This window comes from Drosophila gunungcola (assembly GCF_025200985.1).
Source record: "Drosophila gunungcola strain Sukarami chromosome 3L unlocalized genomic scaffold, Dgunungcola_SK_2 000005F, whole genome shotgun sequence".
Lineage (NCBI taxonomy): Eukaryota > Metazoa > Arthropoda > Insecta > Diptera > Drosophilidae > Drosophila > Drosophila gunungcola.
Genome location: NW_026453180.1, coordinates 982,710 through 1,006,819, shown reverse-complemented (window position 1 = coordinate 1,006,819; position 24,110 = coordinate 982,710). Strand labels below are relative to the sequence as shown.

Genomic DNA, 24,110 nt, shown 5'->3' with positions numbered 1-24,110 from the left:
TGAACTTATGACAACAGTTTTCTTACTTTAAAATTGTTTTCTAGATTACAGAAATAAAAATTAAATATTCTTGAATGTGATAAGCATTTCCAAAATGTATGCTTAATTTCTTTCTGAGTGCTTTTCGTCTGCCGACCCCTTTTGATATCGAATGTTTGTGACAAGTCTATTGGCGCTACTGCTGCACCTCTGATAAATCAGGTTGGCTTTTCGGCTGGTCTGTTTTACAAGCGTTTTTAAATTGAAATTGTCGTTTAATCTCTAATTGGCGCCATTTGTTGATAGAGTAAAAAGGCCGATTTGAAAGACAAGTGCATGGAGCGAGTGCCGCAGCGATTTTCCCAAGCCCCGAAACCAGTTACCACACTGAGCCCCTGCGATTTGGCCACATCCAAAGTCGCTGCCAAGGCTACTCCGCCTATCCACTTCCATTAAAAGCGACACGATTTTAGTTAGTTTTAGTTAGTGCTCCTGTTAGAGCACTTTGCCCAAAGGCAGGTAAAGCCTACAACTCGTTCAATGAACCACCTCCAAAGAAAGTAACAGAGGCTGGCTGGCCACATAAAAATTGCATAATGATTGATGCCCCAAGGCTAGCTGATGTATCGCCATTATAATAGCACAGCAATTTATTCTCCATTGCCTGGGCGTTTTTAGTAATATGTGATTGTTTTTTTTCGGCACAGACCCGGAATAGAAAAGGCGAGAAAAAACATAACATTTAATGGCGAATTTGCAGAATTTATCATTTGACTGCCCACAAACCAAAGATGACGTAAAAAAGATCGCTAAAAGAAAATGTTTCAGACTAGATAAAAGTACAACAAAAAAGTACTAGAACTTGCAAATTAATAAATTAAGAAGATAAGTAAACATACGTGCCATGTAATTTTATGTAAACTTGTAATTAATAGGTCTCAAATGGTAGGCCGGCATATTTTATGGATTTGGGTAAGAAAAGCTAAGTTAGTAGCTAACTTTTAGGCTGTTAGGTCTTTGTTTTAAATTAAAAAGCGTTATTTTAGGATGCTATAAGCTAACTACAAACATTACAAACTTAAAATCCTATTGCATACTTTTTAGTAACATTACAAAAACCTACAGTAAAATATTATTAAATTATACATTACTCATGGTTTTTTGCGATTCGAAGTACTCACCTATTTTAAATAAAACCCAGAGTCTGGTTTGTTTTATATTTTCTTTATATATTTCTTTTGTATACATATACAGTATATATTCGTCTGTTTGTATACAACTTTATAGGTTTACACATCTTAGAACTGAGCTTTAATTGGGAATACTTGAAAATGTAGCAGCTGGTGTTCGATATTGTTGAGTCTCGTAACTGAAAGATTAACATAACTAAACTAAAATTACACGAAGATCTCTAAATTACTTTGGCCTCACTCTATTTTGTGCTTTGCCAGGATCAGGATGTGGTCACAGTGGATACTATATATGTAGAACCAATTTAAATTAATAATATCTGACCCAACTGAGCTACTGCCTTTGAAAAAATGGGAGCTCTTAGGAAAATGTTACAGGGATTTCAACTTATCGTGTGTTATTGGTTGTGCATTTGTCTATATGTTGTGTACTCGTGTATAAAGGGTGTTCCTACAAAGGGCATCTATTGCTGATTGCTTTAAGCTTGAGTTTCAAGTGGGAGTTTTGAACCAAGGGTAACTATTTACATGTCTAAGATCTTGCACAATTTTTAGGAACGGTTAAATAATACAAATCTATAGCTAGGGTTACTATTGCGAGCTTATTGAATTTGTTTTAAGATTCTCTTTGAAGAAGAGCAAATATTTCTTGAGATTTTCCTTTTTCTGTTTTATTTGTAATAACCGCACAAAAAATATATCGTATTGATTAATGAATTCTTCCATCTAGAAGCAAAAACCGCCCTGCAAGCCTACTCAATGTAGATGTCCTCGATGGGGTAAGCGGTTTCAATGAATTTCTGATAGAATCGCTGGAAAGCACGACTGAAATTGACCATAAGGGTGAGACAGTGTTATTGGGGTTTGTTCCAAGGGTTTCCTGCGTAAGGAAGGACTTACCCCACTGCCTCGGCCACCGGCCTGGTGGACTCGGATCCCTTGAAGACGTGACAGGCGAACCGCTGCACCGTCGGATGTTTGGTGATGAAGCCAATGAAGCGGTGATCGCGAGGGTGAAAGGCGCAGAAGGAGACGTTCTTCAGGGAGTAGAAGTAGTCGATGCAAGGCTTCTTGTCCTTTTTGTTTTGCTGTGAGGGAGGAGAGGGGTATATTATAAAGCTTTGTTTAATATATAACATTAATTAATAATAATTAATTTTAATATTTGATATCGAAATAAGGGATTTAAAAAAGGGATTAAAAGAGTTGTTGAAAACAAACAAATTATTTTGAAGAGTAAGCTAACATATGGACAAAAGTTATGACTTTTCAATTACTTTTTAAATCGAAAAATAGCCATAAAAGCCGTTTTTTATGACAAACCTATTTAAAAATTATTTAGGTTTTTTAAAGTCAACAAAAAACATTCTGATACAAGAGTCAAGCATAAGAATCAAAATAAAATTCTTTTTGCTGCATAGCCTTCAGTTATAAATACATTCCATTGACATTTATTACGCCACTCGATAGGGTATAGATCGAATAAATAAGGTATAAAAGGTCTTGTTTGCAAGTCCTGTTATACTCAAAAGCAGTTAAATGCTTTAAGACTAATATTAGTTAAGAGTGGAATCCAAAGACAACGTTATTGTACAAATTACAAAAAAATAAAATAAATTCAAAAATTGTGTTTTTAAAATGAAAACTATAATAATAAGATTCACTTCTGTCATTTATATGAATGATATATAGCTTTCCATCTTTTTTAGGACTAACTATGAAGCTCTTCTGCTAAGATCCCCTACTCACATTTGGGCCCGATCGGTCCACCATGCGCAGTCCCTGGTCGGAGACCTCCAGGATGCAGGTCTGTCCGGTGGGTGAGTTGCCGTACTCCCCGACGATCTTGCGCACCGCCTGGCAGACCACTCCGGTGCCCTTGTGCGCCAGCGTCTCCACGGAACCGAGGTAGCCCAGCAGGTAGCGCTCCTTCTTCACCAGCTGCACAGTGGGATCGAACTCGTTGTAGTCCAGGTCGACGGCGTAGGCCGATGGGAAGATGCCCTGGCGACCGGTGCGCAGATTGACGCCCTCGCACCACAGATCCTCGGCCTCCTTCTGCACGTAGATGGCGTCGCCGATCTCCAGCTCGATCTCGTCGTGGTGCCGCGGCACGAACTTGTGCAGGCCACGGTGGGTGGCCTCCAGCATCTCCAGCTGGCCAAAGGGCACGCCCCCAAAGGGGGGCGGGAAGGGAGACTGCGAAACGGGGGATGTGATCTGCGGCGACATGCTCTTGAAGTCGTTCGGCGAGTGCGCCGTGCTGTGGCCACTGTCCACATCCCCGAGGCTCTGCATCCGCTCCGAATCCGGACTGGAGTCCTCGTCCATCAAGTATCCGCATTTGAGTGACAGGAACGAGCGCTGCTGACCAGTTCGAGCCGAGGGCGGGGCTCCTCCGCCGCCGACGATCCCCCCGCCTCCATTGCGGAACTCATCTGCCAGGGAGCCAAAGTTGGAGCCACCTAGAAGATGCAGAATGGAAGCTGCAACGAGGCCATGAGCGGGTTAGCCCAACACTACGAAGGGATCTCAACAAGGTCTGTCCGGTTTTCAAAAGGATTTAAAATCAATGAGATTCGAAATGAAGAGTGAATGATTACAAAGTGTATATAATTGTGCTTACACTAAGAAAACACACAAATATTAAAATGGCCTAATAAGTATCTCATTAATCCTAAAATGTAGTTAATTTTAGCCACTTTAAGGCTATTTTAATTTTGGAATGTTTTGAATATTTTCTGAGTGTAGAATTTATAGAATCCTACATAAATCAAAGTTTAAAACTTTACTTTAAACATACATAACCATATAAATAAATTGAAAAAATTTTTTTTTTTTTTATTTTAAAAATAGATATAGATTTCTTTCAATACAAAGTGCAGATGAAATTTGGTTTAAAGTAATTCTATTAAATTGTTATAAAAGTGAGTTTAAATAATGTTTTATTTAATTTTCATTGAAAACTAAAACTATTTCATAGGTCTATATGTTATTTAATGTTATATAGGTTATGTTATATGAAAGAAAAGTTGTCCTAAGCTTTAAATGTATATTTTGGACTACTTTACATTGTCCCACTAACTTTGCATATAACAACCATTTTCTTTATAAGTCTTTATAAAAATATTAAACGTTTTGAAAACCGGTCTAGCCTCTTTATAACTACTGCATGCAGGATATCCTAACTGGGAACTTAGTTCTCGATCTCACTTACATTTCTTATTTTTGGGTATTTCAGGCAACTTGCGACGACGACGCGTGGCAGCCGAATTCGGGGCCAGCAGATCCGTGCTAGCTCCAATGGTCACAGGTGCACTATTGCCGCCCAGGCCACTGGTGTCCATGCCCAGGAAACCACCGATGGCGTCCTGGTGGTTCAACGGATGATGGCGGTGCGAGTTGAAGGAGTCGTTGGTGTCCAGGGAGCCATCCGAGGACAGAGTGACCTTCAGGCCGTCGCCCAGCTCGTCGTCCTCCACTTGACGCAGCTTGGGCTCATGATCCACCAGGCCAACGCCGTCCTCCTGATCGGAGCCATCGCCATCGCCGTCGCTCTTCGAGGAGTGCGAATCCTCCAGGTCATCGTTGGGAATTAGACTGTGCAAAGGACATTATCAAATGAGTCAGTTGGAAAATGGCACTCAAAAGTTTGGTTTCCAAATTGCATTACAGGGTAAGTACCCTTCAAGGATACCGACTAATTTGGGGGGTGCTCTTGAGGACACGTGCAGCCTCGCATCACTTCACTTCTCATTGATTTGGCATAACCTTTAACCTTTTCCTACTTACGAGTAAAATGCATGGGGATTGTTTTTCTTGCTGCCTGCAACCGATCCGAAGCCAGCAATTGTGTGGGGCTCAAATATGGGCCTGTGGAACTCCTCAAATTCGCTGTCCGCCATGTCTTCTCGGTTAGAAGAGGCTCCGGCCAGCTGCCACGCCCACAACTATAGGCTGGCACTCGGGCTGGGCCCTCGATAATCGGATACTGTATGAGGAATTCCTGGGATTTCCCCTCGAAATTCGTTAGCTACAATATTTTTGCCAACGGAGTCACTTTTTTTCACTTCACATGCGAAAATCGATAATTTCCTTGACGTTGCTGGCGCACTTGAGTCCCCGTCTGACGACCAGATGTGAGTGGTGCCACATTTGGTGGAGGCCCGAGCCAGGGAACTTTGGGACTTTTAGCTGTCAGCGGTGGATGCTCTCTCTCTCTCTCTCTCTCTCTATCGCTGGCTCTCCAACTTGTTTTTGTTTACCGCTGGCAGAGGGCAAAGGTCGGGGGACAGCGGCATCCTCCTGGGGGTTGACAAGTAGCGCGTCGGCGCAGTGCTTCACATCCGCTCCTGATTTCCAGTAAGGGGGTGCGCTGCGAATTGCAATGCTGTTGCGCTTTGGGCACGAACAGCCAGGAGCGCTTCGGGCCCAAAGCGGGTATTTTGGCCAAAACTATGCAAAAATGCTTCAAATGCTGAAAATCATACATCTTTAAGCTCGAAAATGTATTCCCAAATAACTGGCATTTAAATTTAAAATTTTATTTTTTGCCTATTTACGCAAAAATGTGAAAATTGGCTACAAATTGTAGTTAATAATACCGACCCTGTAACCGGTTTTAAGGTGGCGCTATCTGTCGAGCAGCAGTGTCACTAATTCAAGTTAAAACCAACCCTCGAATTAAACATTTTTTTTTTCAAATTAAACAATTTTTTGTGATCCTGGTTTGTAAGGCTTAAAAATTTAGACATTTCGTTTCTGGAGAAAAAAGTGTTAAGAACATACTCGTTTACTATATTGATCTTTCTTATGCATATACAGATTTCTTATCTTTTTCCACTGTAATAAGGCGAAAATGCTAATATTAGATAAGTCGTTTCTAGGAAATTTTAACGCTAACCTCATATATATTTCTTGATAATTCTAATACAAATTCTTGGAATTATGTATGCCTTTTTGTTTGCGACCTTTCTGCTTTTTTGTTATCATCAGTTGTTGCAAACTTTTGTGATCTCCAGAAGTATAAATACTCCGAAGCAAGGTAACACTTCCCATAATTGTTTTTGAATATCTAACTTATTCGGTTCACTATGAAAACTTTCCTGGTTATTTGTGTCCTGGCTCTGGCCACTCCCGCCATCCTGGCTCGCCAAATGGATCGATGCTCCCTAGTTCGGGAGTTGTACAATCTCAGAGTGCCGCGACACCAGTTGGCCACATGGGCCTGCATCGCCGAACGTGAAAGTTCCTTCCGCACCCATGTGGTGGGAAGAAACCGTGATGGATCCACCTCCAATGGAATCTTCCAGCTCAACGATCGGTACTGGTGCCAGCCGTCCAATGGAAAAAAATCCCACAACATTTGCCGCACTAGCTGCAACGATTTCCTGAGGAACGACATATCCAAGTCGGTGCGATGTGCCCAGAAGGTCCTGTTAAACCAGGGATGGTCGGCCTGGGCATCTGGGTACTCATGCATTAGAAACGTGCCATCGATCAAGAATTGTTTCTAACAATGTGTTAAATTCGTCACTATTTTATTATAACGTTACTCAACTTACACGCTTTTTATCTTGATGTGTACTATACTATTCTACAATATGTTTTGCTTGCCTTAATACAAATTTAAAATAATTTATATTTTTGCATAATAAATTGCCTAGAAACTTTATGCTACTACCTTGTTATGATTTACTGTTCACACTAACGTTTTATTACCTCTTAATTGCTTGCTTAGCGTTTAAATAATATATTAGCTCAAAATAAAAAAAAATTAAAAATAAAACATACAATGCACTTAGGCTACAAAACTAAGACAAGATAAGTCTTTCCAGCGTACTTTTTCTTGGAAATATTCTTAATGCCAACCTCATTTTTATTTATATCTCTATTAAATATTTGCTGAAGTATTGTCAATTGATGCAACTATTTAAAGTTGACATAGCTATGAAGTATGGTGAGATATCTAGAGGTATAAATACTTCTAGCCAGTCGAGCACTGTCAATCATTATTCTGACTATCAACTAATTCGCTTCACTATGAAAACTTTCCTGGCGATTTTTGTCCTGGCTCTGACCACTTCCGCCATCCTGGCTCGCCAATTGGACCGATGTTCCCTAGCTCGGGAGTTGTCCAAGCTTAATGTGCCTCATTTCCAGATGGAGAGATGAACCTGTATTGCCGAACGCGAGAGTTCCTTCCGCACCGACGCGGTGGGAAATAACCCTGACGGATCCACCTCCAATGGCATCTTCCAGCTGAACGATCTGTACTGGTGCCAGCCGTCCAATGGAAAGTTCTCCCACAACAAGTGCGGTAGCAGTTGCGAAGAGCTCCGTCAGGACGACATCACCAAGTCGCTGCGATGTGCCCAGAAGATCCTGGGAGAGCAGGGCTGGTCAGCCTGGTCCTCCGGGAACTCCTGCAATGCAAGCCCACCATCGATAGACAACTGCTTCTAATAGAGTGTCACATTCAACGCTTGCACAGGCAAACAAACACTTTTTGTCTTGACTTATACCTTTCCATAAAAAGTAGATAATACACCCATAAACAGCAATGAAGTGACAAAGCTAATACGCGCTAAGTTCCCATTCGAGAGCTATTTCTGTGAAATCCCCTTCCCATTGCTGACTACATTAATATTTATAGAGACCTCAATAAAATATGTGCAGAAGGTCTTATCGCAGTTGTACAACATATTACTAACAGGGGGTCTTTGTTTAAAGTTGACTCAATTACACAGAGTTTCGTGATCTTCACGGGTATAAATAAGCTGAGACAGCAGGCAGCAACAATAATATTTTATAGACATCCAATTAAAGCGCATCACAATGAAGGCTCTTCTGGTAATTTGTGTCCTGGCTTTGGCCAGTACGCCTGCAATCCTGGCCCGCACCATGGATAGGTGCTCCTTGGCTCGCGAGATGTCCAACCAGGGCGTTCCTCGTGACCAATTGGCTCGTTGGTCCTGCATTGCCGAGCACGAGAGTTCCTACCGCACTGGAGTGGTGGGTCCGCCCAACTCGGATGGCTCCAACGACTACGGCATCTTCCAGATCAACGATCTGTACTGGTGCCAGCCGCCCAGTGGAAAGTTCTCCCACAATGGCTGCGGCTTGGGATGCAACGACCTGCTGTCGGATGACATCACCAACTCCGTGAGATGTGCCCAAAAGGTCCTGGGTCAACAGGGTTGGTCCGCTTGGTCCACCTGGCATTTCTGCAGTGGAAACCTGCCTCCCATCGATGATTGCTTCAAATAGAGAAGTAAATTGTAATAATCTTGTCTTTGCAACACTCCATTTGCTGTCTTATGTATTATAAATATTGTTCAGTTTAATTTAACACATATTTATGTGCAATCTCTTAATAATAATAAAATGTTATATATCATACTTATTTGTCTTAATTGATCGTTGAATTTCTTCTTATACTTTAATACACTTATTTAAAGAAATCTTTCAGTTTTTTATTTTGGGTATAGATAAATAAACATATGTATATGAAATACTGTGTATATGGCAATAATAATCATGTTGAAATGTAAAATTAATGACGCCTAACAATAAAATATGTACCTATACCTTTTACTCAATGGAAGATAAGAGAATACAGAAAGAGTTTGGTTTAATGAAACAAAGATAAAGATAACACGCATTAAGTCATTTTCAATTCGACGAATGTCTTAAGTCTTATTGTACGCCAATAAAAGCATTGTCGATTTAAATTTCATATTCTTTGTCAATTTGTTTGTACAATTAAAATTTGTTTCAACATCTTAAATCCATTTTAAATATGTTGTTTTGTAAGTGTTGATACAATTACCCTTGCCAATCCTTAAATTTAGTCTGAGTCACAGTTCATCCCCTGCATCCTCCCTCCAAATTAGTTGTCTAACTTAATTATGCTGAAATCAAGGGAATCAAGAAGTGCCATTCATCGTGACCTCGGCTCCGTTCCGGACTCCATATCCGTGTGGTGTGCGTAGCTCCGAAGAGGCAAACATCCACGTATCCTTTGGGGCAACTTGAGGCTACTACTCCCATAAATCGTTCAACTGGTGGGCAAACAGAAAGTGCCTGGCTCTTGGGACAGTCGTTTGTCGGTCAATCAGTTAGCCAGCACCATTAACTTTATCGCTTCGGTGCGGCTGATGAAAAGTGAGGGGCCCACGCATGTGTTTAGTGGGGTTTTTCGCATATTTTAATAGCTAAGTATCACTGACTCTGGTTTCCATCCATCCACCCACCGCTTTTCCATTTCCTTCCGCCTCCCCTGGCGCTATTTGCTTTTCTCGAAGCGCAAACAAAGGGCCCAAGGAAGCGAGCGGAAAGAAATTGCCATTTATCTACTATTGACTCTGTTGGAAAGCATCAAGTGGTTGCCGCCGTTCGGGTGGAAAGCGTTCCTCTTTTATGGCGGCTTGGAGGGTCCAACTACCTAGCAACCCATTTATTTGACCACTCTCAATGTCGCAGAGTCAGGGTTTTTCTTAACTAACTTCGTATTGATTTTATCTAACAGGAGTTTTGTTATTTTTCCAACGGGTTTCACTAGGTTTTCCTTACGGTACACTAGTTACTGCCGTACCAGCATAAATTAAAGGCTCGAATTTGAAAGTCAAGCACAGAAGTCTGTCTCTGTGTCTGTTCACCAACCCCAAGCCCGTGACTCTTTCCTCATTCAAGCCATTGAAAGTTGTTGCTGCTGATTAGAAAGTGAAATTCTGGTAGTATGGTAAAATCTTATATACCCTCTTTATGTTACTTGTATAATATTTAAAGTATTTCCATTATCACACTTTTTTGAGTATAAATAAATAACTTATTAAATATATATATATATATATTGTTTAATTTTTAATCAGTTATTTATTTATACTGAAGAAGGTGTGATAATGGAAATATATATATATATATATATATATATATATATATATATATTAAATATTTTGTCACTAATACAAATGTTTGAAATTTTTTTGTTTTAGTTACAAATTTAAATTGAAATAAAGATATCACCTTTTTTAAATTTTATAGTCATTATTTAAGCGTTTCTCTTTTATGGTGATAATAAATGTTTTCAATTTTAAATGCATTTTTTTAATAATAATAATAAAAATCCCGATGTTATACAAAATAAAACCCCAAGTGTGATTAATAAATATATATTTTTGATAAATATTAGGACTCTTAAGTAAGGGCATGATGACGTCATGCGTTAGCGTTTTGGCCTGACTCCAGTATGATTTGGCCAATCAGAGCCAGAGCACATCCACATCCTCCCCCCACCCAAAAAAGGAGGTGGGGCCTGTGAATAGAAAGACTCACTTGTAGCTTTTATATCCTTGAACGAATTTATCTCGCCACGCACACTTAATAAATACAATTGAATATGTATCTCCAGCTACGAGTGTGTGCAAGTCCTGCGGGCTGGCTATAAAAGGGCTGTCGCATCGGCAGGATCTTGCAGTTGGCGCTGAGTTGCGCATACGACGCGTGTGCCCGCGGAAATAGAAAAGAAAGGCGTTGTAACCAAGTGTAGTGCAGTGATGAGTGCTTCCGGAAAGAGTCTTCTGGGCCTGTGGCTCTACAGGAGCGGCGAGCAGGAGTGGGCCGTCAAGCAGGGCAGCCCCTTGCACCAGCTCAAGAAGGATACGACGACTCCTGGTCCGCCTGGTTCGCATCCGAATCTCGCCAGGCACTCCTCAGCTCCTCCAGAGCCACCAAGGCTGGCCATCGGGGGTGTCAGCCAGGATAATGCCAGGCAACATTCTCCAGGCGAACGCATCTCTATCATCTTCACCCTGCGCAACCAGGTGGGAAATCTGGCCAGAGCCCTGCAGGTTTTTCAGGAGCTGGGCATCAATGTGCTGCATCTGGAGCTCTCGCCGCTGGAGATGGCCACCAACCAGGCGGACGTCCTGGTGGATGTGGAGTGTGATCCACGTCGACTCGACCAGGTCGTCAAAATGCTCAACCGGGAGGTGGCCAGCGTGAACTACACGTCCGTGAATACCCAAGGTTTGGCCAGAGCTCCATCTCTGTCAGCCTGCTCCAGTTTTGGTGAGTTTTATCAAAGATCTTAAAGGTATAACTTTGATATAAGAATTTTATTTTTTACTGCGAGAATTTCGCTTGGTTTCATATTCATTTCAAAGACATACAAATTGGATATAAAACATCTAAATGGGGTCTCTTTAAAAAAATATATATATATCTTAACATATTAGGAACCAGTGTGAAAGAAAATATAATAAAATATCAAAATAAATCTTATGTGGCTTAAGAAAAAGGCCTTAGACTTCAGTATTAGACTCTTCGGTATAGAAATGAAAACTTTGAAGTATATGGGTTATATTATTTAATACTGAATTAACATTTTACTACTAATTAAAACTAAACTTATTAATGTTTGAGCTGTTTTAACCTGATTTTGAAGGTTTTAATCTTGGCAAATAAACTAAAGTTTATGTTGACCCGTCCAAAGCCCCGTTTTAAATAACTATTATTTGAAAATTTGAATTTATTAATTTAATAAGTTTTGACATATTGGTTTTTTCGGTGTTCAAACAATACAATTCATAAAGAAAAGTTTCCAACTAAATATTATCAGCTTGGCAAATGAAATAAAATTCGTGTTGATCCATCCAAAGACCCATTTTGCCATTATACATGAAAACATAGTTTTCTGATTTATCGTAGTTGTGTGGTGGTTGTCCGTGTCCCCATTTTAAAAATGGAACTGGCCTGCCAGAGGCCGCCGATACAAACTGATTCGATTTGGCACGATCGTTTATGCCCAGCCAGTAATGATTATTCTTAAGTTTCGCTTGAATGGCCTCAAATTCTCCTTCATGTTGAAAAGTGGCCAGATTGCCGCCCTTTCGAATGCAGGTGCTTTGGGCAGAATTCCAATCCAGCTTCACGTGGTTCTCAACATAGAAATATCTTGTTCCAATGCGCTCGAACATCGGTGGACTAGTTTTCTCCAAAAGAGCTTGTAGTTCAGTTTCAATCCGATCCAACTTCTCCAATGCAGAAACACAAAAGCCTCTGTTTTGATTATCCGTTGGTTTTGCCACATCACACATACTCCATACAATAAGTATGACCAACGAAAATGCTTCTGACTTCATAATTTCAGGTGTGCACAACCGCCAGTGTTGAGAGCTTCTTATAAACTAATTTCCGAATTTGCTGAATTACAATTCGAAGAGCTTTTCAGTTTTCTCTGATAAGAAATACACTGATCTTTTTGAGTTTAAGGGTATATTTAAGCCTTTCCGAACATTAATTTCTAAAAATGATTTTTTGCACACCGACTTTTGTTAGTCCATAATTAATATAAAAGAAAGGAGAGTTTTGTGGAGGCGATTAAAAAATACTTATATTTTATTTCTACCTTTTTCTTATTAAGAGAGTGTTGGGTACGTCTTAGTCTGGTCGTCTTATCGCGTTATTTAACGATTATTTTTATTTGAGTTAAAAATGTATATCTGAAATTTTTTCGGCATATCAGGCCCTGCCCCTATTTTGTTTTGTGTACCAATATAGCAGCTGCAATAAAAATCAAGTTTAGTTGAGCAATTACTTCTAGCAAAAATAAAAAATATAAAAAACTACGAATTCAATTAAGAATTATGAATATTATGCCTTGTAAAAATTTGTTTAAGATAAAGATAAAAAGTCTTGTTAAACTTGGATTCATAAATAATATATTTATGATTTGTCAATATTAATTAAATGTCAAATATTTGTCTTTTTTTTCGATAAGATTTCGGGGACATGGTTTGGTTTCCACGAAAGATCTCCGACCTGGACAAGGCTCAGAATGTCCTTATGTATGGCTCGGAATTGGATGCCGACCATCCAGGATTCAAGGACCCTGTGTATCGTAAACGACGTGAGCAATTCTCGGCCATTGCCAACAACTTTAAGCAGTAAGTGTGAGATAATAGAACTAAATCAAACAAAATATCCTCTTAAAAGCCCACTCCTTAACCTTCAACACTTTTCTTTTAGTGGCAATCCCATTCCACGTGTGCAATACACACCTGAGGAGGTGAAAACTTGGTAAGTTTTTGATTGCATTTGACTCTGATTGCCACAGAATCGATTCATGTGGGCGACTTAAAACTTTCTGTACGAAGGGGCACCGTTTTCTTGGAGCTTCATCGTCTTTACGTGTTGCACGCTGTGCCGGAGTATATGGAAACCTGGCCGGAGTTGGAGAAGTACTGTGGCTACCGCGAGGATAATGTTCCCCAGCTGCAGGATGTGAGCGTTTATCTCAAGCGCAAAACGGGATTTCAGTTGCGACCCGTCGCTGGATATCTATCCCCAAGGGATTTTCTGTCGGGACTCGCCTTTCGCGTCTTTCACTGCACCCAGTACATTCGACACTCATCGGATCCTTTCTACACTCCCGAACCGTAAGTTTCATAAATAGTAATAAAAATAAATCTAAACTTGAATGATTAAACGAGGAAATTTGAAATATGGTGTAAAAGCAACAGGTTCTCTTTAACTTCTCACCAATATGAAAAACCAGTTTACATAGAAATCTAAAGAAACTAAGAAAGATACAAAAGATTAATCACAAAGATACTAGAGATAAACATTCCAAACTTCATTTGACAGTTTTGAAGGCTTGTGTAAATTAGTTTAACTCTTTTCAAACTGATTTGACTTGCTATAGATTTAAGAAGTATGTGTTAAGCCCAAACAAAGTTCAAGAAATTAATTAGGATTGTGTTTGAAGAATTTTCAAATCCCATTTTCATTTGATTTATATTTTCAGGGACTGTTGCCACGAGCTTCTGGGTCACATGCCCCTGCTGGCCAACTCGAGTTTTGCCCAGTTTTCGCAGGAGATTGGTTTGGCCTCTCTGGGGGCGAGTGATGCGGATATCGAGAAGTTGGCCACGGTGGGTAGTCCGAAATTAATGAATTTTTCCCTTAATTTATATATTTTTTTTCCCATCGCAGCTCTATTTCTTTACAGTGGAATTCGGTTTGTGCAAGCAGGCGGATAGCACTTTCAAAGTTTATGGTGCTGGATTGCTAAGCTCGGTTGCTGAACTACAGCATGCGATTTCGGCGGAGAACAAGATCAAGAAATTCGATCCGGAGCTGACTTGCCAGGAGGAGTGCATCATCACCTCCTACCAGAATGCCTATTACTACACCGATTCCTTCGAGGAGGCCAAGGAGCAGATGAGGTAGGTTTTCAATAGTTTCTACTTAATTCGTTTTCCTTAAGTTAAATTTACAAAATACATTGAACCGTGTTATTCTAAGAGCTTTTGCCGAGAGTATACAACGACCATTTGGAGTGCGCTATAACCCATATACGATGAGTGTTGAGGTCCTGTCAAATGCCCAGAAAATCACCGCGGTGGTCAGCGAACTCAGAGGGGATCTCAGCATCGTTTGTTCGGCCCTGCGAAAGATCTCCGCGACGGATGAGAACCTGGATGTGGACAGCATTGCCAATATGCTCCACAATAGCCTCAATGTTAGAGGTGGAGCTTCAGGAGGCGGCGGGAGTCCCTGCAGTCCGGATAATTCCGACAACTCGACGGCAGAGGGCGAATAGGAACGGAAATGGACAGTACGACTAGGAACGGAAATGGACACAAATGGAACGAATCGGGAACAGATTATTGGGACCAAATTGCAGTATACTTCACTTAGCAAAAATACATTTTAAAATATCTTCTTAGTAAACAAAAATTATTCAGGATACATTCCCAATCTATTCAATAGTAGACAAAAGTTATTTAAATATTCCAAATTAAAAGAAATTAGTAAACAAAATTTTTATTTCACAAAATTTTGTTAATGTAGTTTCTCAGAGCTTTTCATCAGCAATGTCTATTCAACAACTAAACAAATTTTGAAAAGTATTTGTAAAGTATAGTAGAATATCGTAATTTGTTAATTAATGAACAAAAGTCATTTATATATTCCAATTGAAAATCAAGAATTTCAAAAGAAACCGCGCGATAATGTTTTTGAATAGACAAAATATTAGAAAGGCAAAGTTATATTATTAGCTGAATATTTATTTGAAAAAATCTAGTTTATGTAATTTTTCAAAATATTTCATCAGCAAAATCTATTGAACAAGCAAAAAATGTAATTACTTTTCTTGGTATTAAAATTTTGTTAAGAAGCAATTGAATAATCAGATTTTTAAGAAGTCGAATAGGGAAATGAATCTACATATAAAATAAATCAAAATATTTTTAGAACTGATCCTGTTGAACAATATTACCGACCTGTCAACGACAATTTCTTAAAACTCATAAAATCAGCTAAGCGAACTATACTGTATCTACACTTTTTAAATGTACACACGTATCCATGTCTATGTCTAGCAGTTGTTATTCAGATCTTAAAGCTATGTAAAGACTATAGTAACAATAAAATCGCAACCTCTCGGTGTAGCTGCCCTATTCAACTATTCTACTTGTAGATCATATCACAGTCGCTGTTGATGAGCAGCTTCTTGCTCATGTAGCTGGTGAGGCACTGGACCAGGAAGTTGGGAATGGTCCAGAGATTGAAGCTGAGGACTAGGAGTCGCCATTGCTGCAGGATGAGCCGGATGTCGGAGAGCCACACGAAGCGGTGACCCACACGCTTGGACACCTGGCTAGTGACACCTCTGACCACGCCACCTGCGAGTCCCGAAACGCTGACCCTTCGCTTTTTCGGGGGACCTCCCTCCTCCGAACCCGAACCACTTCCGGAGTTCTGTCTAGAGTGGGTGCGGGATCGGGATCCAGGGCTATTGCCCCCGGAGGTCAAATATTTCTGCTCAAACTCCGGCTTGAGGTCGACGCGTGGCGCTATTTGAATGCGATCCACTGTGTCGCAGATCTCGGCATTGCTGATGAGTATGCCCGCCACAATGTACATCATCTTGAAAACCCTGTTTTTGGGAAAATGAATTATGATTTGTACAGACTTTAAGGCGTAAATACAATGACGAACGCACCTCACTGTATGTGACATCATCTTGGCTGTTTAAAGGTGTCTGTATGAGTATTCTTGTGTTTTTGTCTATTTTATTTGTATATTTTTTATTGCCTGCAACAAGGTGCCTTATCAGTGCACTGCGTGTTTTATTGCCGATCTGGTGATGTATTTATTCGCTAGTTTCTATGCTCGGCACGTGGATCTGTTTATTGGCACTGATTCCGGGGAACTGATCGCGTTTTCGACTGCTCTGCTCCGCTGTTGAAAATAGACTGAAAGCCCCGGCGACCTAAACGAATTTTAGCTGATAAGTAGTCCCAGTCCCTCATGTGGATAAGGCTGCATGTCCGATGCTAATGCTCGCTAGAGATATGATCGCTGGTTTTTTAATGTGTCTGCATTGGGTACCCTCGTAGTCGTTCTCTCAGCTGAACATCGGTCGATAAGGCCCGTGACTTTCGCCATATCAATCCATTTTTGTGGATCTCTTATCACTTTGCCGCGGACGGCGTCAAAATAACTCTGAATCGCTTGGAAACTACGTAATGTTTGCTGTGATCTGTGCACATTGGACTCCGGTCTGGATGAGTGGGCGACTGCCTTCGTGGTGATTGCCCAGAATAATGGGGTCTGGTCTGGGTTCTATCGCATGAGCAGGGTCCGTGGCTATTGGTACGGTCTAATAGTGCGGCCTTATCAGCGGAATACATCTACTTCACCTTTGCCTAAGCTAAAAAATTCGTTTATTTCGGCAGACCTTTTTTTATTTACCTACAATCTATTCAATTTAGGACTAGTGATATGTGACCCACTGCTTTCATCCAGTGTTTCTTAGATTAAGATTGTCTGGAACAAAAGCTTTCTTTTTTTAAATGACGTTTTTTTTTTGAAAAAAAACTTTTTTCGTCACTAGTCTAAAACTTCGCTTTACAAAGTAAAGCGTGTTTCCCAGCTCTTCAACCCCATAACAAAAAGCATTCATGGTTTAAGGCAATGCTAAAAGCTTCATTTTATAGCTCTCACTTTTTGTTCCTGGCTACGATTATGGTTAAGAAAATTACAAAGGGCCTAAACATTTAAACATTAATTTTCAATTAATTATTTTTAATATGAAAATTTTGGTTTCAGAGTTAAAACAAGAAAAGCTGCCTAAAACTATTTTAATTTTTGAATTCACTCAACTTATTTTTATAATTATGTACCGGTTTTATTAGATTAGATTATTCATAAATGATTTTTATATTGTAGATAACTTCTCCCCCTAATTCCAAAAAGATATTTAATATACAGAAAAATTAACAGCTTAATTACATCAGTTCTGATATTGATATTTAAAGGTTATGAGATGGATATTATATATGCAATATTTAAAAAAAGTTTTTGTACTGTATTTCAAAATTAAATTAAATTTTTATTAAATTCGTTACTTTCATCCATCGCTGTTCTTAGGAATTTTAAAATATAAAAAGATTAAAGTTAACATATTTTTTTGTCATTTCAAATCAAATAGTTACTTTTTTATTTATTAAACCATGCAAAAATATGTATTGTATTTCACAATATGACTATATATATAAATGACTATATGTCATTTAAATAACAACTACAAAATGTTGAATTCATTAGTCAGAAATTTATTTTTCCTATTCTTTACCTAAAGAAATAGTCTGAAACATCAACATTGAAAGTTTCTAATGTTGTGGTATTACAAATGCAAGCCTCTTGACTTGCCAAATTAAGTGGGCATCCACAATTGACTACCGAATTTAATTTGTGCAGTCATTCGATTCAGTTTCTTCACCTCATGTCGAGAGTAAAGTAAACGCCCCAAACAGTATTGGCAGCCACTCGGGCTGTTGTTAGACCACAAAAACCATTTAATTTGTTGGCCAAAAACCTATAACAATAATTGACTTTGTTCTGCCCCAAAGTCCACCACCGCACCAGACACACTCACAAGATGACCTGGCGAAATTCTTAAGCAAGTCCCTGGCCCAGAGACTTTCCCACATAAATTATGCAGGAGCCGTCCAGTTCCTGACCACTGGCGCCTGTCGGCAGCAATGTCCTGGAGTTGGAGGTGTGTGAAACAAGATTATTTACAAAATGCACAAGCCACAGAATCTTAAACACAGCAAAAGGTCCTTTGCGGAGTGGGATCGGAAAGAAAACAATTCTCACACAAATTTCTGGAGCACACAAATGAAAGCCGAACGAACGAGCAAACAAACAGGCAAACACAAAGTGGTCAGAGGAGGCGGAGGCGGCGGCGGCAGACAAGTCTGAGCTGCCAAAAGGTATTCCCCAAGAATGTCTGCCATAAGGACTAGAGTTGGCACTGATTTGTCTCCCTACGACAGCACAAAACACTTCCCCATCGTAGTCCCAGACACACACAACACACAAAGGAGCCAGGACAACAGAGCTTCAGATCCACATCCATTTGCACTCGCACACAAATGGAGACGTTATCGTCCTCATCATTTGGCATCGTCTTGGAGCAGGAAACACCACAGCTGGCCACAGCCAGACGACCTTGACATACACAACTGTGCTCGAATGAGAATGCTCATTGAAGTGTTCAGTCTGAAAAATGGCCACCTCCTTCTACTTCATCGTCCTTGGTCCTTGGTCCTTCTCGTCCTTCGTCCTTGTTTGTGGTGCCAAAGGCCAGGGGCATTCAAGGAATCAGCATCTCTTTGGTCTGCCGGTTAATTGTCTGCCCCCCTCCTTCTGGGCAATTTCCAGCATCCAGCATCCAAAATCTCCTGGCAACTGCAACTGCACTTCTGAGACCGAGATTTCACAGCTTGGCAGGCACTTTGAGGCCACTTGTTGAACGGCTTCAAATGCGAGACGTTTCTCGGGGGCCAAAAGGATAATTGAAAGGCTGCCTTTAAGATGACCGCCAGCTTAAATGCAAATTTGGTTGGAGCCATGGCCAAATCGCTTAATAAATTGCGCAGAGCGGGAAAGCGAGTAAAATGGAAATTGAAAATAATGAAAATGCATAAAAAAAGCAGTGGTTCTGAGCAGAAGAAAGGGTGCTTTTTCTCTGGACATGATATATGATGGAGCAGCAGCAGCAGCAGCAGCAGGAAATAATTCCCAATCCAATGGCGGAGTGGGACATGCAAATATTGAAACTGGCCAAGCCGGAGTAGCACAAAGAAATCTAAACAACAACAGGAGGGTCCAGCCGCTTCATCTGAGCATTTTTGGCCAGCCACTAACAATAAATGATGATGGAAACGGGTTGGGTGTGCATGGTGTATGGAGGTTGAAGAGGAGTTACTGCTCCAAACATCGCTGATTAAACGCGAGTGCCACGAATGCGTCGCGAGGTGACGACGACGACATGGACATGGATTTGGAGTTGACTGGAGTGTGGAGTGTGCAATGTGGAGTGGAGTTTTCGGGGTGGACCTTGTCTACGTGTCCAGACGGGCAGACAGGCTGCAGTCGTCCAGCTTGCAGATCCCAGACAGACTTCCACAGCTGGAATGGGCTCTTCCTTTTCCGCAGGACGACAGCCTCGAGTCCCAGTGTTCTGTGGCAACATTTTCGACAAAGGACCAGAAAACTGCAGATTGCAAAAAATCAACTACGGCCATATATATATATATATGTATATACATATTTGGCATAACGTGTGTGATGCTTGGCCATGTATAGATTCTGGTTTTTTGGGCAAACATTTCCGGATTTTCTTCATTTTTGTTGTATTTCTCTAATTTATTTCTTGATTTTATTTGTTTCACCGCCAGAAGAGCGAACACTCCGCATGCAAATGATGTTGAATGCGATAAGTGTTCGAAGGGTTGGTCATTCCCTTCATTTTATTTTTCAAGTGGAAGTGGAAAAAACAAAAAGAAAAACACGTGAAAAGTGCAGACAGCGGGGTACGAGAAGTGGCAGCATTTGAAATATGAACTTGAGGGAAGCGTATTGTCTGCCCTGATTATGGGAGGGTATAACATATATATGGCTTTAACCACCCTCCTATACCTTTGGCCACATTAGCAGCTGGTTGATTTATTAAGATGTTTTTATTGGGAACAGACACTAATTGCTAGCTAACCCGATGAAGTAGATCTAATGAAGCAAATACCAGCACTTAAAGTCAGCATCCTAGCGAAGAAATTCCTAGCGGATCTTCTTCATATTTCATGGGTAAAAATCAAGTATCCGCCAGGTTGCGCGGCATTGGCAGGTCAGTGCATTACCATCAGCTCACATGTCCTTTGTGACAGAAATTCCCCCCACTATCTTCCATTTTTTTTTTCTCCTTTTCTGCCCAGCTGCACATAAACCAAATATGTATGTAATTTTTTGCAATTTTCTAACAAAATTTCGAATTTTTTCGTGTTGCTATTTTATTTTGCATGGCTCGTTGGACAGGCCAAGGCTGGCTGGCTGGCTTGATGGCTGGCATGTCCTGTGATGTCCTTCTTCTAGTTTTCGCCAGAGAAGGAGGAGGCCACTTGGCAGCCGGATCACGTTTGGAATATTTTCAATGTCCCGGACGGGATGTATGGCGGGATATAATAATTTCATGTGACATGCAGCGGTCCTCTGCTCAGCTACCTCCTTGTCCCGGGCTGCTTTGATATATAATTTTGCATTTTTTAATGCCTCACTTGCCCCGAGCAACGTACGTCATGATGTGAGCGAATGTGCTGAATGTCCTGTTTGTGTTTGCCCTGTGCACTTTTGGGCAGCGCATAATCTCATTTAGTTGCTGGCAAAACGCTTTTTAAAATCAAATTTCCGCTAAAACATTTTCTATTTGGCATTTCGTTGGCATTTGTGGCTCGCAAATGGAAATAAACCCCGGCTCTTTGTCTGTCAACTAGAGGGAATGTGGCAAAAAAAAAAAAAAAAAACGTAGATCATAAAAATTTAAGGAGGGACTTTGATGGACAATTTCCTTACGAAAAAAAAGGATTATCTTTTTTGCGACTGTCTGAATATTATTTGCACTTTGCTGCAGTTTGATTGATCCTTGCCTTATTTCCCCCTTTTGCGAACGCATGTCCATCATAATTAATGGCTGGAATCCTTACGCTATAAGTCGGACTTGCAGCAGGCTGCCAGCCATCAGTCTCACCCCCCACAGGACATCACAGGACCTCTATTCCTTTTCCTTCTCCATTTTCCACCCATTTCTAGCCGAGTTGGCTCCGCCTCCAAAAGCCGGCAGTTGGTGCGTTTTCTGTGCGTCCGCTTGACGCTCTATATACCAAAAAACCCAACGATAAGGCGATGCAGGAGGAAGACCAGAACGAGGACTAGGACCAAAACCAGGACGAAGAACAGGAGCAGAAAGGCGCCAAAAGAGACGACCGAGTGCAGAGTAAATGAAAATGAATGGCAGCCCGCCTAAAAGTAGGCAGCAGCAGCAGCAGCTGAAGACCCCCTGCCAAATACATAGAGCTATTGAAACGAGGGGATGGATAGATCATGGAGATGGGGCCCCAAGAAAACTGTTTGCCTGTCCACGCGGCGTATGCGCAACGCAGGAGGAGGCCACGCGACGTATGTGCAACGTATGTGCAGCCGGGGATGTGTAAATCAATCAGCAGCCATGGACATTCGCTAAACTTATTTGCGCTAAATTATTTCCCAAGGAGTCGTGGTCAAATGGTGGTGGTTGGTCCTATTCGCAGGATAATCGTGCAACCAGGCAAAACGCTCAAGCACTTTAGTCAATTTAATTTCCTAATTAACTGGCAACATCATTGGCCCCTTCCTCCTTCCTCCCTCCCTCCTTCCCTGTCATTAATGTGCGTTTGGCCGAAAGCAAGGACCCGGAGTCCTTGTGTGTTGGTAATTAGCCGCACACGTTGGGTCCGGGTCCTTTAACACCAGCGCTGATGATCCTTGGACGGGCATGGAAATTAAGTCAAAACAATTGTGGACTACTCCACACACATTGACACAAGATGGGTATGTCCTTTTTTTCCAGCCATATATAAATATATGTGAACTTTTTACGCTGGCCGCATAATAATGTGTCCGGTAGAGCAAGGATAACGTAATAAAATAAAAGCCACTTCACACATCCTCAATGGCAGACGGTGGTCCTTGGTCGCTTGGTCCTTGGTCCCTGGGCCACAATGTCCTGCTTTTTTCGCGCTAATTTGTTTTACTTTGTTTATATTAAAAACATTGTTTGCCTGTGCTGGGGCCAAGTGCAAATGTGTTAACCGCAAAGGATAACATTTGCCCAAGGGCTGACCGGCCAGCGGATGTCCTGCTGCCCCGTGTTTGACATTATGTCAGCAATTAAATTGTCATGTGAGCTCGCTGGATAAGTAAATTATATAGCCAAAAGATGCTGACCTGGGTGGAGAGAGACCCCGATGAGGCTGACAGCGCAAAGAAGGACCTTAAAACAACAAACCAGGGGAAACACAAAAAAAAAAAAAACTTGTGTGTGCGGCACATTGCTGGTTTTCGGTTAAGTGACCGGAAAATTGGGATCCTTTACGGCACATTTAATTCACACATATGAGCGGCACAATTACCAGAGCACGCCCAGGACATCCCCGTACAAGTACACCACCCTGCAAACAGCCGGGCGACATCCTTTTGGGTCCCCACGTAAGCGTAGACAAATAACACTTAAGCGCGAGATGCCAGCACTGGATTCCTGCGGCTCTCCAGACCCAAAACGCCAGTGCCAAAGCCAACACCAAAGGAAGTCCTGTGCACTGAAAGAAAAACACACAGTCGACTTAAATTTAAATGGTATGTAGAGAAAAGTTAATACAAAAATGCCTGCATATTTTGGACTCTTAATAATTCCATTTTATATTCAATTAAGTGTATTTTTTAGATTTGGTTGGTTTGTTAATTTTTTTATTAGCTATGGCTATTTTATTTACTTATTTGATTAATTATTTAGACGCACTACAAGTTTTGTAATTTTAACTTATTATGCTTGTCAATACATTTATTAATTTATATATTACTGATAGACTAAGTATAGAACATAAAAAAGGCAGTAATTATTAATAAAACGACTTTAATTATAAGCTTAAATTAATATTTATTAATTTAAGTTAGTGGCAGTTCAGCTGTTATTTGAGTGAATCCAAATTACTTGCTGTGTGCAAATGGATTTTAAAGATTCCCGTCTTTACTATTTGCTTTTATTTTCAAATTATTTTGCAAATTAAACCGAATTGATAACTAAGTTTTCATTTATTATATGTTATTTAAAAAACCCTTCATTTTTTTTGACTGCTTCTGTTGCCCAAGAGGCGTGCCGCGTGCCGCAGATTTGGTGGTGGCCCTGGGGGCAAACGCGGAGCCACTCAGCTGCAACCTCGACAAACGACAGCCACCAGTTTTTTATATATCCACGCACACAAATTTATACATTTTTGTCTGGGCCCGCCGCGTGTGTGTGAATATATTGTGCAAGGAGTTCATTCTAAGGACATCAGCAGGGTCAGGAACGCAAGCGGCGGCAGTAAGTGGAGTAAAAACATGAAATCTTTTTCTATATATATATATATTTTTTTTAACAATAGCGGAGAGGCTGCGGGTCTGTACTGTTCCGTTTTGTAGCCGGAATGTCTGGGTGACAGACTGACAAGCTTGGGATGACTTTGGGTCTCGTGCTTGTGGGTTTTTGCGATGAGTGGGGTTTGGCAAAAAACGGCTAACGGAGCACAAAAATGAACTGGCTTTGGCTGGGAAAAACGCTACCCTTCATGAAGGCATGAACTTCTTGTATATTCTTAGAATTAATTTAAGTATTTATAAAAACACTTTTATAACATTTTTTTATACTGCTTCATATAGTTAATAATATTAACATTGAAGGCATGTATTTTAATGGTGCGTTACTTTTTTATATAGATGCCAATATACTATAATTAATGCAATTTAATAATAACTATATAATAACAATAAAATTTAAATTATTTAAATTTT

General features: G+C 40.6%; 5 protein-coding genes and 1 pseudogene across 6 annotated transcripts; 4 read left to right on the top strand and 2 right to left on the bottom strand.

Moving 5' to 3' along the window:
• Positions 1-1,221: 1,221 nt before the first annotated feature.
• Positions 1,222-5,333, bottom strand: LOC128259417 (JNK-interacting protein 1). Of its 2 annotated transcripts, none has more exons than XM_052991774.1 (5): positions 4,962-5,333; positions 4,387-4,769; positions 2,919-3,634; positions 2,070-2,257; positions 1,222-1,994 (listed from the first exon to the last, which is right to left on the bottom strand). In XM_052991774.1, the coding sequence occupies exons 1-5, from the start codon at positions 5,072-5,074 to the stop codon at positions 1,922-1,924; spliced, it is 1,473 nt and encodes a 490-aa protein (XP_052847734.1). In that variant the 5' UTR covers positions 5,075-5,333; the 3' UTR covers positions 1,222-1,921. The 2 variants fall into 2 exon arrangements, with proteins under 2 accessions (XP_052847734.1, XP_052847733.1); XM_052991773.1 differs by having other exon boundaries at positions 2,919-3,655; positions 4,962-5,332.
• On the top strand, positions 4,779-15,529 carry LOC128259416 (tryptophan 5-hydroxylase 1). Its single transcript, XM_052991772.1, has 8 exons — positions 4,779-4,845; positions 10,582-11,240; positions 12,952-13,117; positions 13,200-13,250; positions 13,328-13,609; positions 13,978-14,104; positions 14,166-14,398; positions 14,478-15,529. The coding sequence occupies exons 2-8, from the start codon at positions 10,727-10,729 to the stop codon at positions 14,773-14,775; spliced, it is 1,671 nt and encodes a 556-aa protein (XP_052847732.1). The 5' UTR covers positions 4,779-4,845; positions 10,582-10,726; the 3' UTR covers positions 14,776-15,529.
• LOC128259430 (lysozyme X-like) lies at positions 6,217-6,843 on the top strand. Its single transcript, XM_052991786.1, has one exon. It carries the CDS (start codon positions 6,263-6,265, stop codon positions 6,683-6,685), a length of 423 nt encoding a protein of 140 aa, XP_052847746.1. The 5' UTR covers positions 6,217-6,262; the 3' UTR covers positions 6,686-6,843.
• On the top strand, positions 7,138-7,898 carry LOC128259422 (lysozyme X-like; annotated as a pseudogene).
• On the top strand, positions 7,960-8,570 carry LOC128259426 (lysozyme X-like). Its single transcript, XM_052991782.1, has one exon. It carries the CDS (start codon positions 8,007-8,009, stop codon positions 8,436-8,438), a length of 432 nt encoding a protein of 143 aa, XP_052847742.1. The 5' UTR covers positions 7,960-8,006; the 3' UTR covers positions 8,439-8,570.
• Positions 15,530-15,548: 19 nt separating the features above from the next.
• Positions 15,549-16,773, bottom strand: LOC128259425 (uncharacterized). Its single transcript, XM_052991781.1, has 2 exons — positions 16,183-16,773; positions 15,549-16,116 (listed from the first exon to the last, which is right to left on the bottom strand). Exons 1-2 carry the CDS (start codon positions 16,200-16,202, stop codon positions 15,648-15,650), a joined length of 489 nt encoding a protein of 162 aa, XP_052847741.1. The 5' UTR covers positions 16,203-16,773; the 3' UTR covers positions 15,549-15,647.
• Positions 16,774-24,110: the final 7,337 nt, after the last annotated feature.